We start from the raw sequence: 17,850 nt of genomic DNA, 5'->3' as shown, positions 1-17,850 counted from the left end.
CAAAACTCGAAAAAATAATTATTGTTGAAGGGTATTTGGAATACAACTGTTTGGGAGGCCCTTAGTAGACTAATTTATAAAAAACATAAATAACAGAGGGTGATGAAGGAAAGTATGTTTGATCCATAAAGTCTGACACTTGAGAAATAAACAGAGACTTGAGAGTGGATGAAAGAAGAAGAAAACATGAGTAGGAAACTCTGATACTACTGTTGATAAACGGTGGTTTCAGACAAGGCTAAAGCAAACCTGGAGCTGTGGGAAGTGGCAGATGAAGAATGTACATCGGGGAAAAGGGGAAAAGCAGTTATAGTCTATCTTTGATAGTGTAAGGAAATAAAAATATAATAGAAAGGGTTTTTTAAAAATTTATTATGTTTTGGTTTTAGGTTGAATATACTACACAAAAGGTAGTATCTAGTAAATTTCAACAATGGAATAAGCAAAAGAATCCTTGAAGCCTAAATTATAATGGATTTATTAGTCAAATAAGCCAGATCATTGTAAAATAAAACTTTATCTTTAGGTCTGGAAAAGAAAGACTAATATGTAATTTATAGATATCCTAATCTCTGAGGCAATATAAAAATATATTAATATTTAGCTATGCTCTCTAGCATGTATCACAAGTATGTCTTGAAAAGTGAAGTGACTGTTTTTAGAGTTTCCTAGGTAGAATGCTCGAATACTTCATTATTGAAGTTATCGCACAAATAGTTACGGCATTCCTACCACATTCTAGGTCCTGTGTTAGGACCTGGGATACAAAGGTAAGTAAGACACAGTTATTGTTGCCAAGGAACTCACAGTCCAACAAGCTCCAAAATAATATGATAAAGCCTGTAAAAGATATTTACAGGAAACTAATTGGGGATGGAGCCCATGGCATCATATGAGGAGAAAGAAGGAAGGCTTCCTGGAAAAGGAGGTGTCTGAGCTAATTCCAAATCACTGCACCAAAATTCTCAAGTTTTAAAAACAAGAGAGCAAACAGTTGTCCTGTTTTTTGTTTGTTTTTGAGACATGATCTCATGTTGCCCAGGAGGGTCTCAAACTCCTAGATTCAAGAAATCCTCCCACCTCTCTCAAGTAGCTGTGACTACAGGTGCACACCGCCACACCCAGATCCCTTTGTTTATATAAGAGAAATAATCAGGAGAATAAGGCTAACAAATCCCCTTGGATTCCTAAACTTACTTCTTTAGCATATGTATCTGAAAATTTCAAAACTGTTAGTAAATATGAATAATAAATTTAATAAATATAAATAATATGTATGAATACAACACTCCAAACCTTTCCTACATTGATTAAGTAAAATGCTAGTGGATTTTTACTTTCTTTATTCACCATACATACAACTTGTTATAGCCACTAACAGCATATACTTCACCCCTTCTCTTGGTAAGGTTACTGGAAACTAAATGAAACATGTGAAGTTTAGTACAGGGCCTGGAACACAGTAAAGTTCAATAAGTGATAATCGCCCTTTCCAGTCCAAGGTGGGTCTTATACACCCTTTTATTACAGTGCCCTTGCAATCAATGATGCTCCATAAATATTTAAACTATACACTGACCCCACAGTTAATTACCAGTACCTATCAAAGAAATCCTTAGCATCGTCTCTCTTTCCCCAATTTCCTCAGTCTCCACTCAATTTATTTTTAGTAAAGCCTTGTGACAAAACTCTGTAGGGATAAGTTCCTAAAACAAGAGTGTCACATTTAATTTATATTTTTTAAAAATCACATAAGCATGATTCATGAAACAGTTATTGGAAGCTTCTGCCAATCCAACTGCAAATAGAAGTATCAAGACTTTAATATCTGTGGAAAAACAAATCGCTCAAGTATTGACATTACATACAATCTCAAATTCCAGAGTAGGTAAGGATAAGGTAGTAAGTGCAGATAGAGTACACCGACAACAGATGGCAGCACTTGAACATCAAGCCCTGATGATAAGCCCTCCTTTTCACATCCATGTGCTGCTGTGACTTGCAGATTTGCATAACCTCAATCAAGGTGGGCAAAAGATTATGTCTACATACTATGGTAATGAGAAGGGACAACATGACATGAAACTCGTCTGAGACACACATGAGTCTATGACTTGTTGAAGTTGTAAAGGTTGTAATAGATATGAAGCTGGGTTCTGCAATCTTGAAAATGGGGGTACCCACAAACCATTAGAGCACTGGAAACATATAAACACTTAAAATGTCGCTCAGCTGCACCCACACAATGTAGCTTGAAGTTGATTTTTTAAAGAAATGAAATTTATACTCAAGTGTGGTTCATATAGAGTTACAAGTAATAGAAAATGAGTTATTACAATTTTTTGGTAATATTTCTTATATGTTAATAGATTTGTATATGGTTTCTAACTAGGAAGAAATTAAAAAGAACTTTTGGAACTGACTTGCTAGTTTATTATACTGCTAACTTATACAAGAAGAAATAGATTCCTTCATTCTTCTGTATTCCATGGTTAACAGCAACAACTTAGGAGAAAAAGACACCTAGATTGACATACTACCTCAATCACTTTCTAGTTTTGTGACCTTACCAAGACACTTAAGCTGTCTGTGACTTTATCTGTTAAAAAGTGATTACTGGGTGTGGTGGCTCACACCTGTAATCCCAGCACTTTTGGAGGCCTAGGCAGGAGGATTGTTTGAGTCCAGGAGTTCCAGACCAGCCTGGTCAACAAAGTGAGGCTGCAGTGAGCTGTGATCGTGCCACTGCACTGCAGCATGGGCGACGGAGCAAGATCCTGTCTCAACAACAACAACAACAACAATAAAAGACATGATCATACCTACCTCACAGGATTTTGTAAGGATCAAAGAAGTAAAGAAAATAGCATAATGCCTAACACATAGTAAGGACTCAATAATTGAAAGCTATTATAATTGTGGTTCAATGTATTCTCCCCCTGCCCTGCTAATTTTAAATTATTTACTTTGCGTTCCTGAAAATGATTGCTAACTGCATTATGTGTAGATAAAGTGGCTGGGAGCTTGATAGCTGTAGCAATGATGTTTTTGCAAATATTGTAGATGAAAATAAAGCTAATTTTGGAAGGGAATGGGGAAAGATGAAAATTTTAGTTTTACATTATCTATTGTGTACTAAAACCTGTATGAAGGTCTCTACTTAAGTCTAAGGTCAGGATCTCATGATCCATTTTGATTAGCTAAGTTTGCTCAAGCCAAAGGACTTTATTGCTTCATGCTAACCAGTCTGCCCTGCAGTACAAAGACTGCAAAAATAAAATTGTGATTTCTTGCTCCTCAGTTGCCTTGCATCGGCGAAGGGCACACAGTGCAGGCTTTGGGTGGTGATTAACTGGAAGGGTCTGTCCCAAGAACAGGTAACAGCAGACTGCATTCAGCTAAATAGGCTTCTAGGTAATGCAGGAGTTTCCACCTGCCTACTCTAATCACACAGGTTTCTCTTTCCCTTTCTAGGACTGTCTACACTTGAAGTGGAAGTAGGCAGAATGTAAAGAGAGGAGTTGCTGGATACTTTTAAAGGCACTGAAAAATTCAAGTTAAAGTTATAGTTGAGAGTTAGTAGCCTCACTAGCCTATCTTGAGTAAGGGTCATGTCTCATTCATTTTTGTGTCTTCATGTCGCAACAGAGTTCTGCATTCAATATATTTGTAAATATATGAGTTCACAATTTTGATTTTCTGAAATGTCACGTGTGGGGACACTACCAGTTTTCAAATACATAGACCTTTTAAGGTGCAGTTATGTGCCAAATAACAAGGCTTCAGCCATGAATGGATCACATAAACTATGGTGATCCTATAAGAGTATATGACTGTACCTTTCTATGTTTAGATATGTTTAAGTACACAAATAGTTACCACTGTGTTATAATTGCCTACCGTATTCAGAATGGCAACATGCTGTACAGGTTTACAGCCTAAGAGCAATAGGCTACATCATATAGCCTGGGTGTGTAGTAGGCTATACTATCTAGGTTTGTGTTTAAATACACTCTACGATGTTCCCTTAGGGATGATTAACCTAAGGACACATTCCTAAGAACATATCCCCATCTTAAGTGAAGCACTACTGTAGTTGCTTTTGAAATGTGTGACCTATGGTGTATTAAGAGGAATACCGTGTGCCAAGAAGTGACGCTAAGCGTTTTACCTTACAACTGAGTTCAGTTTGGAAACTTGGTTTCGAGGTTAACTAATATATGTAAGGTGACACAGGTAGTATGTGACAGAGGTAAGAATTGAACCCAGGTCTACCTGACTCTTAATCACAAGACAAAAAGTCTTCTATTAATTCCGCAAAATCTGGTCAGCCGCTTCAAAGCGCAGCTTTAGGCAGTCCACACCTGGAATTTGGGGTCTGGTTTACCAAGAACAGCCAGTGTGTACACCCACTCCATCCTATCCAGGAACTGGAATCGAAAAGATAAAACGTGGCTATTGCGCATGCTCACACCGCCCTTCCTTGCTCTCCCCTCCCTGACCCTAGATGCCACCGCAGCAACTTTCTGGGAGGATTTTGGAACGCCTCCCGCTAACTGTTAAGTCAAACCGGCGGAAATCCTTCCTTTCTGCGACGTGGACACCTTTCTCATTCTCGGGTCTTTCCAACCAGGATGCAGAAACCACGCGCCTCCGTTTCTCAGGGATTCATGCCGTAGTTTGCCAGTTGTTAATATGGCCGCTGACAGGCCGGTCCCAAGCTGAGGCCTTTCATAGGCCAAGGTCGCATCCTGTCCCCGCCTATTTTGTCCCTCCTGGCTGCGTCCGCCCAGCTCTTCGCTACGCATGCGCAGCGGGAGCAGGCTGGGAGGTGGGACGGACCGAGTCTTCCGTGTGTCGCTGCCGCTGCCGCCTCAGCTTCAGCCTCGTTACTCCTGCGGTTCTGTGGCTGTGTTGCTGGCGTTAACGGCGCGAGGTGAAGGGAGGTGACGGAGCGTGCGCGCGCGCGCGGAGGTCCCCTCAGTCCCAGCAGTTCCCTTCGTGCGCGGGGGGCGGCGAGGGTCTTCACCAGTCGGGAGAGGCCCTTGACGGCGCCATGTCGGCGGGCAGTCCATGCCCAGCAGCAGCCGGAGGGGGCCCAGGGGGCGCCTCCTGCTCCGTGGGGGCCCCCGGCGGGGTATCCATGTTCCGGTGGCTGGAGGTGCTGGAGAAGGAGTTCGACAAGGCTTTTGTGGATGTGGATCTGCTCCTGGGCGAGATCGATCCAGACCAGGCGGACATCACTTATGAGGGGCGGCAGAAGATGACCAGCCTGAGCTCCTGCTTTGCACAGCTTTGCCACAAAGCCCAGTCTGTGTCTCAAATCAACCACAAGCTGGAGGTGAGCCGTGGGTGCTGGTCGCTATGGCATCCAACCCCAGGCTGCCCGGTGGCGTCAGATCCCATTTGACGCTCCAGTGAAACGACCCTAGAAAACTGCCCACCAGGGCTTCAAATGTGATGGGAGATTGCATGTCTGTGTGTGCGAAGGACAGGAGTGAGGTGAGGGTGGGGGACAAAAAGGGCCCTAGACCGACGTGTGACTTCCCGGAGTACTGTCGTCCACCTTCCTAGCATCTCTCTGAGGAGGAAACTAATTACATACACCAGCCTCCCTTGCACATGTTACATTAACAAACCTAACAAAGATTCTCTGTCATGAAAATACCGTAGGCCACCTTTTGACAATTGAGTTTTGCAGATCTACTTTCACATTGATAAACCGAATTTGTATATGTTAAGACAGATACAGCCCTGATTATTTTCATTTTAATTATTCCAGGTCAGCGCCTATGATTGCATACAGAGACATGCATAAACTATTTAGGGGAATCTGATCAAAGCTCTTAGGAAAATTTCGTGGTGCATAACGATAGTATCATTGTCTCGGTTTACATCCATAGTTGGTCCTTAAGTTACAGGCAGATAGCTCCAGAGACCTCCCTGCAATTATTGAAGTTACTTCTGACATTGAGTTTTTATATGCTTGTACATTACTGTGTAATTTTCCAAAGTCAGAATTTATTTTTGAGAGAGTATAAAGAATCATTTGCTTTAATCTCTGATCCTGAGTGTGGGTGAGGGTGGAGTGGCTGTGGTTCAAAAAAACAAAAAAAACTATCATATTGTGCAGAAAATTTAAAAAGGGCATTATTAAAATATTTAGAAATCAAGATAGATTAACATTATTGCATAAAGAGTACTTTCTAACTAGGCAATTTAAGAAAATGGGTCTTTTCAAAAAGTATAATAGATAAAAATGGGATAATCAGTGATGCGCAAAACTCTGAACATGCTTTCCTAAGAAATCATCATTACTCGTTGTCATTGAGAGTGCCCATTGTATCTATATCAATATGAATGTCAGATAAACATCCTCTCCTTGCCTAGTGGTCAGCATTCTTTCTCTCCTATTAGCCATGAAATATGTGGCATAATTAATCTTTGATTAACATAGATTTACATATCCAAGAATTGTGGCTCTTCTCCACTGTGAGAACTGTTAATTTCCTCTATCCTTTTTGAAAAGATTAGAAAGTGCTAATATGAAAGTAATCACTTCTTACTGTAGGTAAATGAAAACATCTCTCGATGTCTTTATTGGTAGTAATTTCCACAGCAAAGCTATTTTTCTCAGATAGTGAAATTGCATTTAATGTTTTCTGGAAATAGTACTTTAGCTTTATTTCATCTTATTTTATCTTATTATATCTTTTTAAAAAAAGAGATAGAGTGCTTTGTTGCCCAGGTTGGTCTTGAATTCCTGGCCTCAAGTGATCCTCCTGCCTCGGCCTCCCAAAGTGCTTTGATTATAGACATGAGCTACTGTGCCTGGCCATTAGTTCTCTAGCTTTAAACAACAAAGATCAAGAGTAGCTTTTACCACATGGTATAATTTGAATGTGTCCCCCAAATTTCATGTATGGGAAACTTAATCCCCAGTGTGACAGTATTGAATCTCCAATGTGGGGCCTTTAAGAGGAGATTGGATCATGAGTACTCTGTTCTTATGAATGGATTAATCCACTTATAGATTGATTTGTTATTGGATTAATGGATGAATGAGTTATCATAGGAGTGTAGAACTGGTGGTTCATAAGAAGAGGAGGAGAGACCTGAGTAAGCATGTTAGCATGCTCAGCCTCCTTGCCATGTGACACCCTATGCTGCCTCCATACTCTGCACAGATCCCCTGCCAGCAAGAAGGCTCTCGATTTCTCGAGATCTGGCCCCTCGACCTTGGACTTCTCTGTCTCCGTAACTGTAAGAAATAAATTCCTTTTCTTTATAAATTATCTAGTTTCTGGTATTCTGTTATAAGAGACAGAAAGTGGACTAAAACATCACATGAGAAATTTCGTATCATTTACAACTGCAGTATCAACTGGGCATTAACTTTTTAAAAATGAAACAATATTTTATTTATTTTTAAAATGACCTAAGGAAACTTTAAACAGGGATTTTTTTTTTATGTCAGATATAAAAATAGAAATTGGGAGGAAGGATAATTTTCTGAGTAGGAGGTTGTGTTCCATTTTTTTGTCTTTAAATATTTTAGATGAGTATTCAGAATTATAATAAATTACGCATGTTCTTTTTTCAGAAATTAAAATCACACATTCTGACTTTATGTCCTGGTTTAGGAGGTTGCATTATTTCTCAAAATAAGAAATGCTAGCATATCACAGTGTGAGCATGTTTTTTAAACATGCTTGAAACTCTTGATTTAAAGATCTTAGGAAAATGGGGAGGGGAAAAATCCTAATGATTTTTGTTTGTTTGTTCATTCGTTTGTGTTTTTTCAGTTACAGTCGACTTATTTGTCTTTGATGTTAATTTGTACACGTTTAGCAGCTTCTGCCGTTTTCATGGAATCAATTGTGTATTGCTGTGGAAAGAAGTTCATTGTCAGCAGTGCCTTTTAAAGTAGACTTGCTGCTGTTCCATCTACAGAATTTCAGTGGTTGCTCCATATATTGTTTGAAATCTTGAAACAATTTCCATATTTTCTTGCCCCTTTTTACTTTTTAGTAAAAGGATTGAATTTGTTCTATTGTTTTAATTATATGGACATTAAGAGATATTTGAGACCACTTAATGGTTTGATATGACAAACGTGACATTCAGTGGTTTCAGAGGTTAATACCTTAAATCATATTACTGTAATAAAATATTTTTATATAATGAAGAAACAGATACCTCCAATTTGGGTAATTTATAATGTAGTTAACATTAAACACTATATTAGTAAAACATTAAATTTTGCTGCAAAAAAATCATAGGTTACTTTTTTACTTGAATAGGCTATTAAGGCTATTCTTTTTTATTTTTAATTGACATAATAATCGTACCTGTTTAGGGGGCACAGTGTGGTATTTGGATACACATAATCAATAATGATCAAATTAGGATAATTAGCATATCCATCACCTCACTCTTATTCATGTTAGAAACAATTCAGAACCTGCTCTTCTAGCTGTTTGAATATACACATTAAGCTACTATTAACTGTAATCATCTTACGGTGCTGTAGAATACTAGAACTTTTTCCTCCTATTCAGCTATAATTTTGTTACCCCAGGCTGTGGACCAGTACTGGTCCGTGGCTTCTTAGGAACTGGCTGAATAGCAGGAGGTGAGCAGTGGGCGAGAGAGCATTACAGCCTGAGCTCTGGCTCCTGTCAAATCAGTGGTGGCACTAGATTCTCATAGGAGCACAAATCCTGTTCCTGTTGTGAACTGCACATGTGAAGTATCTTGGTTGCCTACTTCTTATGAGAGTCTCATGTCTTTTGTTGAAACCATCCCCACGCTGCCCTGTGGAAAAATTGTCTTCCACAAAACCAGTCCCTGATGCCAAAAAGGTTGGCGACCACTGTGTTAACCAACATCTTCCTACCTGCCTCACCCTTCCCAACTTATAGTAACCACTGTTCTATTCTCTACTTCTATGAGATCAACGAGATCAACTTTTTTTTTTCTTTTTTTGAGAGGGCCTCACTCTGTTACCCAGGCTGGAGTGCAGTGGTGCAATCATAGCTCACTGTGGCCTCCAACTGCCAGCTCAGTTGATCCTGCTGCTTCAGCCTCCCAAGTAGCTAGGACTACAGGCATGAGCTCCTAATTTTTCTTTCTTTCTTTTTTTTTTTTTTTTTTTTTTGTAGAGATGGGGTTTTACTATGTTGCTTAGGCTGGTCTTGAACTCATGGGCTCAAGAGATCCTCCTGCCTCAACCTCTCAAAATGCTGGTATTACAGGTGTGGGCCACCATGCCTGGTAGATCAATTTTTTTAGCTTCTACATTTGAGTGAGAACATCCATTATATATCTTTCTGTGCCTTGCTTATTTTACTTAATGTCCTCCAGGCTCATCCATGTGGTCTTGAATGCAGGATTTCATTCTTTTTTATGGCTGAGTAGTATTCCTTTGTGTATATATACCACTTTTTTTTTTTTTTTAATCTGTTCATCTGTTGTGGAAATATAGGTTGCTTCCATATCTTGGCTATTGTGAATAGTGTTGCAATAAACATGAGAGTGCACATATTGTTCAACATACTGATTTTAGGGAGCATATATCCCTAGTGTATATGTTCTATTTTTTGTTTTTTGAGAACATAGGTTACATCTTAAAATTAAATACAAATGATATCCATGTGACTGCTTTTTGCCATAGCAATATTTGGGAAGAGTCATATCTGAGGAGAATGGAATAGCAGAGAATATCAGTATATTTTGAGGTGGTGCCATTTCAAATTGCTCACATCTCTCACACTTTCCACGTGCTTGTGAGTTTTTGCTGTCGTGAGCCACTTGATCATGGCTATGCTGGAATCACAGGCATTGATTGGAATAGTAGTAGCACTGTGGAAGGAAAAAAAAAGAAAAGAGACTTTTTATCTGAAGAATGTGCCCACTTTCACCACTTCTATTCAATGTAGTACTAGAAGTCCTAGCCAGAGCAATCAGACAAGAGAAAGAAATAAAGGACATCCAAATGGTTAAAGAGGAAGTTAGACTATTGCTGTTTGCTGATGACATGATAGTATACCTAGAAAACCCTAAGGATTCATCCATAAAGCTCCTAGAACTGGTAAATGAATTCAGCAAAGTTTCAGGATACAAAATTAATGTACACAAGTCAGTAGCCCTCCTATATACCAACACTGACCAAACTGAGAATCAAATCAAGAACTCAGCCACTATTATAAGACCTACAAAAAAATTAAAATACTTTGGAATATACTTAACTGAGGAGGGAAAGACCTATACAAAGAAAACTATAAAACACTGCTGAAAGAAATCATAGGTGACACAAACAAATGGAAACACATCCCATGCTCATGAATGGGTAGAATCAATATTGTGAAAATGACCATACCGCCAAAAGCAATCTACAAATGCAATGCAATTCCCATCAAAATACCACCATCATTCTTCACAGAACTAGAAAAAACAATCCTAAAATTCGTATGGAACCAAAAAGAGCCCACATAGCCAAAGCAAGACTAAGCAAAAAAAACAAATCTGGAGGCGTTAGGTTACCCGACTTTATACTATAAGGCCAAAGTTACCAAAACAGCATGATACTGGTATAAAAACAGACATACAGACAAATGAAACAGAATAGAGAACCCAGAAATAAAGCCAAATACTAACAGCCAACTGATCTTTGACAAAGCAAACAAAAACATAAAGTGAGGAAAGGACACCCTATTCAACAAATGGTGCTGGGACAATTGGCAAGCCACATGTAGAAAAATGAAACTGGATCCTCCTCTCTTACCATATATAAAAATCAACTCAAGATGGATCAAAGACTTAAATCTAAGACCTGAAAACATAAAAATTCTAGAAGATAACATTGGAAAAACCCTTTTAGATATTGGCTTAGGCAAAGACTTCATGACTAAGAACCCAAAAGCAAATACAACAAAAACAAAGATAAATAGATGGGACTTAATTAAACTAAAAACTTTGTGCACAGCAAAAGAAATAATTAGCAGAGTAAACAGACAACCCACAGAATGGGAGAAAATCTTCACAATCTGTACATCTGACAAAGGACTAATATCCAGAATCTACAAGGAACTCAAACAAATCAAGAAAAAAACAAACAATCCCATCAAAAAAGAGGGCTAGGGACATGAATAGATGATTCTCTAAAGAAGGTATACAAATGGCCAACAAACATGAAAAAATGCTCAACATCACTAATGATCAGGGGAATGCAAATCAAAACTACAATGCAATACTACCTTGCTCCTGCAAGAATGGCCATAATCAAAAAAATAAAAAAATAATAGATGTTGGCGTGGATGTGGTGAAAAGGGAACACTTTTACACTGTTGGTGGGAATGTAAACTAGTACAACCACTATGGAAAACAGTGTGGAGATTCCTCAAAGAACTAAAAGTAGATCTACCATTTGATCTAGCAACCCTACTCCTGGGTATTTACCCAGAGGAAAAGAAGTCATTATATGAAAAAGATACTTGCAAACACGTTTATACTAGCACAATTCACAATTGCAAAAATATGGAACCAGCCCAAATGCCCATCAATCAATGAGTGGCTTAAAAAAATATGGTGTGTATATCTACAGACGCCATGGAATACTACTCAGCCATAAAAAGGAATGAAATAGTGGCACTTGCAGCAACCTGTGTGGAATTGATTGGAGACCATTATTCTAAATGAAGTAACTCAGGAATGGAAAACCAAATGTATGTTCTCACTCATACATGGGAGCTAAGCTAGGAGGATGCAAAGGCATGTGAATGATACAATGGACTTTGGGGATCTGGAGTAAAGGGTGGGAAGGGGATGAGGGATAAAAGATGACACATTGGATACAGTGTACACTGCTCAGGTGATGGGTGCACCAGAATCTCAGAAATCACCACTAAATAACTTATTCACGTAACCAAACACCACCTGTTCCCCAGAAACCTACTGAAAAAACAAAATGAAACAAAACAAAACCCAAACAAACAAAATAAAACACAACTGAGTTCTTTTCTATTGTGAGGCCCAGAGAGGCACTGGAATGAAACCGCAGTTATGGCACTCCTTTTTGACCTAATTATCTCTTGAAGCCACCTTCTATGTAGGATTTAGACTAACTGACGCCAAGTAGCCATAAAATACCGTATGCTGGACACCATAAGTCATACCTTATAGTGCAACAATGAATAGCCAGTCACTAATCAGTGATTGTAAACCAATGAGAATTCTTATCAAGCAACTTTGTATCTGCCTTGTTCCTTTTTCCCTTTAAAATCTGCGTGTAACTCAGGTGCCACAGCACTCCCCAGGCATCTGGGAAATATGTGTTGGGTAGCTGTCCTCATTTTGGCTCAGGTAAACTAAAGTATATTTTGTGCCTCAGCCTTTTCCTTTTAGGTTTACAGTAGGAATAGTAATAGTAGCAGTAGTAGGTGTGTGGAATAGAATAAAGGTTGTGAACCAATACTTTAAAAAACTCACCTCTGCCTTGAAATAGCGTTCTGCCTATTACTCCTTTTTTTAACTAACAGCACAATACACCTGTCACATCCTCCTTTCCGTCAGCAGTTGCTCCGTTAGTATCTCTTTGAAGTGATTTACTGTTCATAGCCATCAGTAGAGAAACTTTTAACTTTGATCTAGAGCCACATTGATAATGAACTGGTGATATGCTTGTCCCTTTGCTGCTTTAAGTCTGTCCTGTTTTTAAACAGGCTGTTTTGCAACATTGAAGCTGAAGTTTAATATTGATCCAGTATGCACTTATGAACACGAATTATGTGCCAGATGCTGTATTGGGCACTTGAGATACAATGGAGAGCAAAAAAGGGATGTAGTCATGGCTTTTATGGAGTTTGGATTATATTGGAGGAATTTGTTGGGAGAATAATCATGTAAATGGGAAATTGCAACTTTGATGAATACTGTGAAAGGTACATAAGAGTAAATGAGACCCTATTTGGGGATGTCAGAGAAGGCTTCCCTGAGGAAGTTATTGAGCTAAGACATAAAGGAATTATGTGTGAATAGGAATGAATGAAGCTAAGAGAAATAGGAATGCCATTCAGCATTGCAGTAGAGGGAATGGGAAGTGAAAAGCACCTGTGATGGGCAAGAGCATAGTGCATTTGAAGATTTGAAAGACAGTTGGTATGTGTTACAAGAGAAGAGGGCAAAAGAAGCAAGATGCAAGATAAGTTTGAACAGACAGGGAGGGACTATTTCTACATGACTTTATAGGCCATGCAAAAATATTTGGGGCTTTATCATAATCGTGGGAGGTCTTTTAAACCAGTTCGTAGCCTCAGATATGAAGTTAGAATAGTTCACTCTGGCTATGGTATGGAGAAAGTTGGGGAGAATGACATGAATGAATGCAGAAAATTGTTTAGAAGGTTTCTGTTTATGTGAGATTATGATAGTGTGGAGTAAGATAATAGAGGTAGGAGAAAGTATTCAGAACAAGAGAAACTGGAGAGGTAAAAATAAAAAAAATCTAGAGATGGATTGGAACAGAGGGATGAGGGAGTTCAGGATAAATACAAGTGACAATCTTGTGCAGCTGGTTGCCTGAATAGATAGATGAATGTGTTACATTATTAGCAATAGCAATATTGCCAACATTTTATTTTGATCAATAACCATGGGCCAACCTCTCTTCTGAGTCTTTTACATAGACTGATTCATCCAATTCTCACAACAGTCCTGTGAAACAGGTTTATTAGAATAGTTACTCTACCTTTACAGGGATTAAGTAAGAGGCCTGAGGCTACGGAGCTAGAGAAATCAGTCTCTGCACAAACACATTATTTATGTCTGATGGGGGATGGAGGAGGTGGAGAGAAAAGCAGACAGAAAGAGAGTGTGGCTGAATAGATAGCAAGAAGTAAGATTGTAGGGTACAAGGGAGGTTTTGTTTTCATTTTGTTTTTAAATAAAAACAAATAAAACATAAGTCTGTGAGAAGCATCTACTTGAGAGAAAAGCCAAATATAGGAAAAGAGTGGGGTAATTAATATTAGTAAGATTCTGTAATAACAGCTACTTAGAAGCGGGAGAGAATGAGAGCGGACAGTAGGAGGTTGTGGAAGTTTCTGTTTGATGGCTTTTTTTTTTTCTGTAAAATAAGAGCCCAGGTCAGTTGCTTAAAGTAGGTGAGAGTAAGAGCATGAGGCTAGCAGAAGAGGTTTGAAATAGTTATGGAAGAGTGGGAGAGCCAGTTGGCCAGGGAAACAGGACTGCCAGGCATTGTTGAGGACTGGCTTGGGGTTAGTTACCATAAATTATGGTGCAACCGGTCTGTACTGTTGTGTGACTTTCTCTAGCAATGTATATCTGTTTAGGTACAGGCACAGTAATGAGAGTAATAACTAGGTTTATTCAATGTTATAGCAAAGGAGTTTGTTATACAGACAAGTGTGTTATTGAAGTGAAAGTGGTAGTGGGGCTGATGAAAAGGAGATAAATTGAAGACTAAGGAAGGAGAATTGACAGGATTTGATAATTATGTAGATGCAGAAGATAAGAGAAAGAGTTAAGGATAACACCACATTTCTGTTTGGGAAATGATTGATCAGTATCTGTAGTGGGTTGAATCGTATCCCTCCAAAATTCATACCCACCCCCAAAACCTCAGGATGTGACCTTATTTAGAAAGAGGGTCTTTGCAGGTGTAATTATGTAAAGATGGAGGTAAGATTATAGTGGATTAGAGGGGGCCCTAAATCCAATGAAAGTGTGCTGATAGGAGACAGAAAAGGCCACACACAGACACAGAGAAGAAGGCTATGTGATGATAGAAGCAGAGATTGGAGTGATGTATCTACAAGCCGAGGGATGCCAGTGATTGCCAACAGCACCGAAAGCTAGGAGAGAGGCACAGGATCTCCAGAAAGAGCCAGCCCTGTCAATACCTTATTTCAAACTTGTGGCATCCTGAAATGTGAAAGAATAAATTTACGTTGTTTTAAGCCACCACGTTTGTGGTAATTTTTTTTTTTTCGCAGAGTCTCACTCTGTTGCCCAGGCTGGAGCGCAGTGGCACAATCTCGGCTCAGTGCAACCTCTGCCTCCTAGGTTCAAGCAATTCTCCTGCCTCAGCCTCCCGAGTAGCTGGGATTACAGGCGCCAGCCAGCATGCCTGGCTAATTTCTATATTTTTAGTAGAGACAGGGTTTCACCATGTTGGCCAGGCTCGTCTCAAACTCCTGACTTCAAGTGATCCTCCCACCTCGGCCTGCCAAAGTCTGGGATTACAGGAATGAGCCACCGTGCCCAGCCTTGTGCTAATTTTTTGTAACAGCCCTAGGAAGTTAACACATTACTATTTACTGAAGTAAGGAATACAGGAAAAGGAGGAGCAGGTCTGGGAAAGATAATGAGATAAGATTAGGATATTCTGCATAATTAAGGTCCTTATTCTTCTTGCATATTCCTAACATAGTCTCCTAATCATTATTCCCTCCAGACCATCCTTTTGTTGCCTGATCATTCTAGAGTGATTCATATTAATGGTTTGTATTTAAAAAGACAAACCTAATTCTGTCATTCTTCTTTCTGTATCTCTCTAAAATTCAAATTATTTGGCCGGGTGATCAGTATGCCTGTCTGTCTCTCCTTATCTCTTATCACCCCTTCTTAGCTGCTTTTGCCTCAATAAAACTGGTCTATTTCTAGTTCTGTAAATAGGCCTTGCTCTTTTATGGCACCTGTACTTTCACATAGGCTTTGGTGGATAATGCCATCTCTGTACCCTTTGTCTACAGTATCAAACACACACTCATCTTTCAAGACTCCACTTAACGTCACTGTCTCAGTGAGGGCTTTCCTTACTCCACTCCTCTCTGCTCTTTATAGGCAGAGGCTGCCCTAAGCCCTTGAACTTATTTGTACTGCTAGATTTGTTACATTATACTATAATTAGCTGTTACCACATCTTTCTACCTCTAGAATGTAAGCTGTTTGAAGGTCAGAACCATGTTTTAGGGGAAATAGTTTGAACCATCAAATGCTTTGTGAAGCTGATTTAGAAGGTAGCATTATCTTTTTGTGAACTTATTTTGGTTTCTAGGAGCTTTTTGTTTGTTTTTTGTATTCTTTGCTTCCGTGCTCCCAAACCACATTGCTGAGTAATTCCTTTGGTATAGATATCAGATTGGTTTATATATGGATTACAGAATTGGTATTTGGCCCCTTTTTAAAATTGGAAATTTGGGGCCGGGTGCAGTGGCTCACGCCTGTAATCCCAGCACTTTGGGAGACCGAGGTGGGCAGATCACCTGAGTTCAGGAGTTCGAGATCAGCCTGGCTAACATGGTGAAACCCCATTTCTACTAAATATACAAAATTAGCTGGGTGTGGTGGTGCATGCCTGTAATCCCAGCTACTCGGGAGGCTGAGGCAGGAGAATCACTTGAACCTGGGAGGTGGAGGTTGCACTGAGCTGGGATCATGCCACTGCACTCCAGCCTGGGCAACGGAGTGAGACTCCTTCTCCAAAAAAAAAAAAAAAAAAAAAAAAAATTTGGAACTGATGTGTTAAATACTAGCCATTTTGATCTAGTTATTCCCTATTTCACCTGTCAGGTGTTTTCATATCTCACCTTTCCCTTTCCACACCCTGTATTAGCAGATCTCCATTCAAAGCTCAGAGAACTTCTTTCTGACTACCTCCCCTTACCTCTTTTTGAATTGGTACATCACACGTCTTTCAAATAGTGCTTACCTCACTTTGCCTCACAATTAGAAATGTAATCTTTTTATCTTTTTTTTTTTTTTTGAGACAGGGTCCCACTCTGTTGCCCAGGCTGGAGTGTAGTGACACGATCATGACTTACTGCAGCCTCGACCTTCCGGGCTTAAGTGATCCTCTGACCTCAGCCTCCTGAGTAGCTGGAACTACAGCCATATACCACCACACCCAGCTAATTCTTTGTAATTTTTGTAGAGACAGGGTCTCACTATGTTGCCCAGGCTGGTCTCGATCTCCTAAGCTCAAGCAATCCACCCGCCTTGGGCTCCCAAAGTGCTGGGATTAAGGTGTGAGCCACCATGCCCAGTCTGGAAATACATTCTTATCTTTTCCTAATAGAGAACTTCTAGAATCCATGTCTTATTCATCTTTTTGTCCCCAGATTGTAGTACACAGTGAGTACTCAATGTTTATTTGAATGAATGAATTTTTTGAAACACATCTGGTGTTCTGCTATAAATCTTAAAAGATTACCCACAATCATTCTGTAATATAAACTTCATGAGAGCTAGGATGGCATCTGTCTTGTTGACTCTATATTCATGTATACAGTGCCTGCTCCATTGCTGAAAGACTGATCTTCAGGTTCATTTATTCCCCTGGTATGTAATTCACAAGCATATAATTTGTGAGTTAATATTTCATGGTATCTTATTTTGGGAAAAAATTGAAACTGATTGGAAATAACTTTAAACATCATTAAATAAGAATATTGAGTATGGATTTAGTACTTGTGATATTCCTAAAATATTGAGTAGGTTGATTCTCTTCCCCACCCCATCTCCAGTTTGATCATGGAGCAACTGAGTGCTTTGAAATTAAAATGGAAACATTTTTTATTGATTGGATCTTCATTTGAGGTTTACGGCAAATTACTTGTCAGATTTATCAACTGGTTTCCATTTCACATCCCCCAACCCAGTTCATTCATGTTGTCTCTCATATTACATATAGCTGCCTTTTAAAAAAACATTAGGGCTGGGCGAAGTGGCTCACGCCTGTAATCCCAGCACTTTGGGAGGCTGAGGTGGGCGTTATCACCTGAGGTCAAGAGTTCGAGACCAGCCTGACCAACATGGTGAAACCCCATC

At 39.3% G+C, this 17,850-nt stretch overlaps 1 protein-coding gene across 2 annotated transcripts in view; it reads left to right on the top strand.

Annotated features, from left to right (window-relative positions):
- Nucleotides 1-4,802: 4,802 nt before the first annotated feature.
- GOPC (golgi associated PDZ and coiled-coil motif containing) overlaps nt 4,803-17,850 on the top strand; it is a 42,683-nt gene continuing 29,635 nt past the window's right edge. For both annotated transcript variants that reach the window (XM_003255619.2, XM_003255620.2), the window contains exon 1: nt 4,803-5,341. In XM_003255619.2, coding sequence (XP_003255667.1) covers nt 5,057-5,341 — 285 coding nt within the window. In that variant the 5' untranslated portion in view covers nt 4,803-5,056. The remainder of the gene's footprint in view (nt 5,342-17,850) is intronic.

This window comes from Nomascus leucogenys, chromosome 3 (assembly GCF_006542625.1).
Source record: "Nomascus leucogenys isolate Asia chromosome 3, Asia_NLE_v1, whole genome shotgun sequence".
NCBI classification, from domain to species: Eukaryota; Metazoa; Chordata; class Mammalia; order Primates; family Hylobatidae; genus Nomascus; species Nomascus leucogenys.
This window is presented reverse-complemented; position numbering and strand designations above follow the sequence as displayed.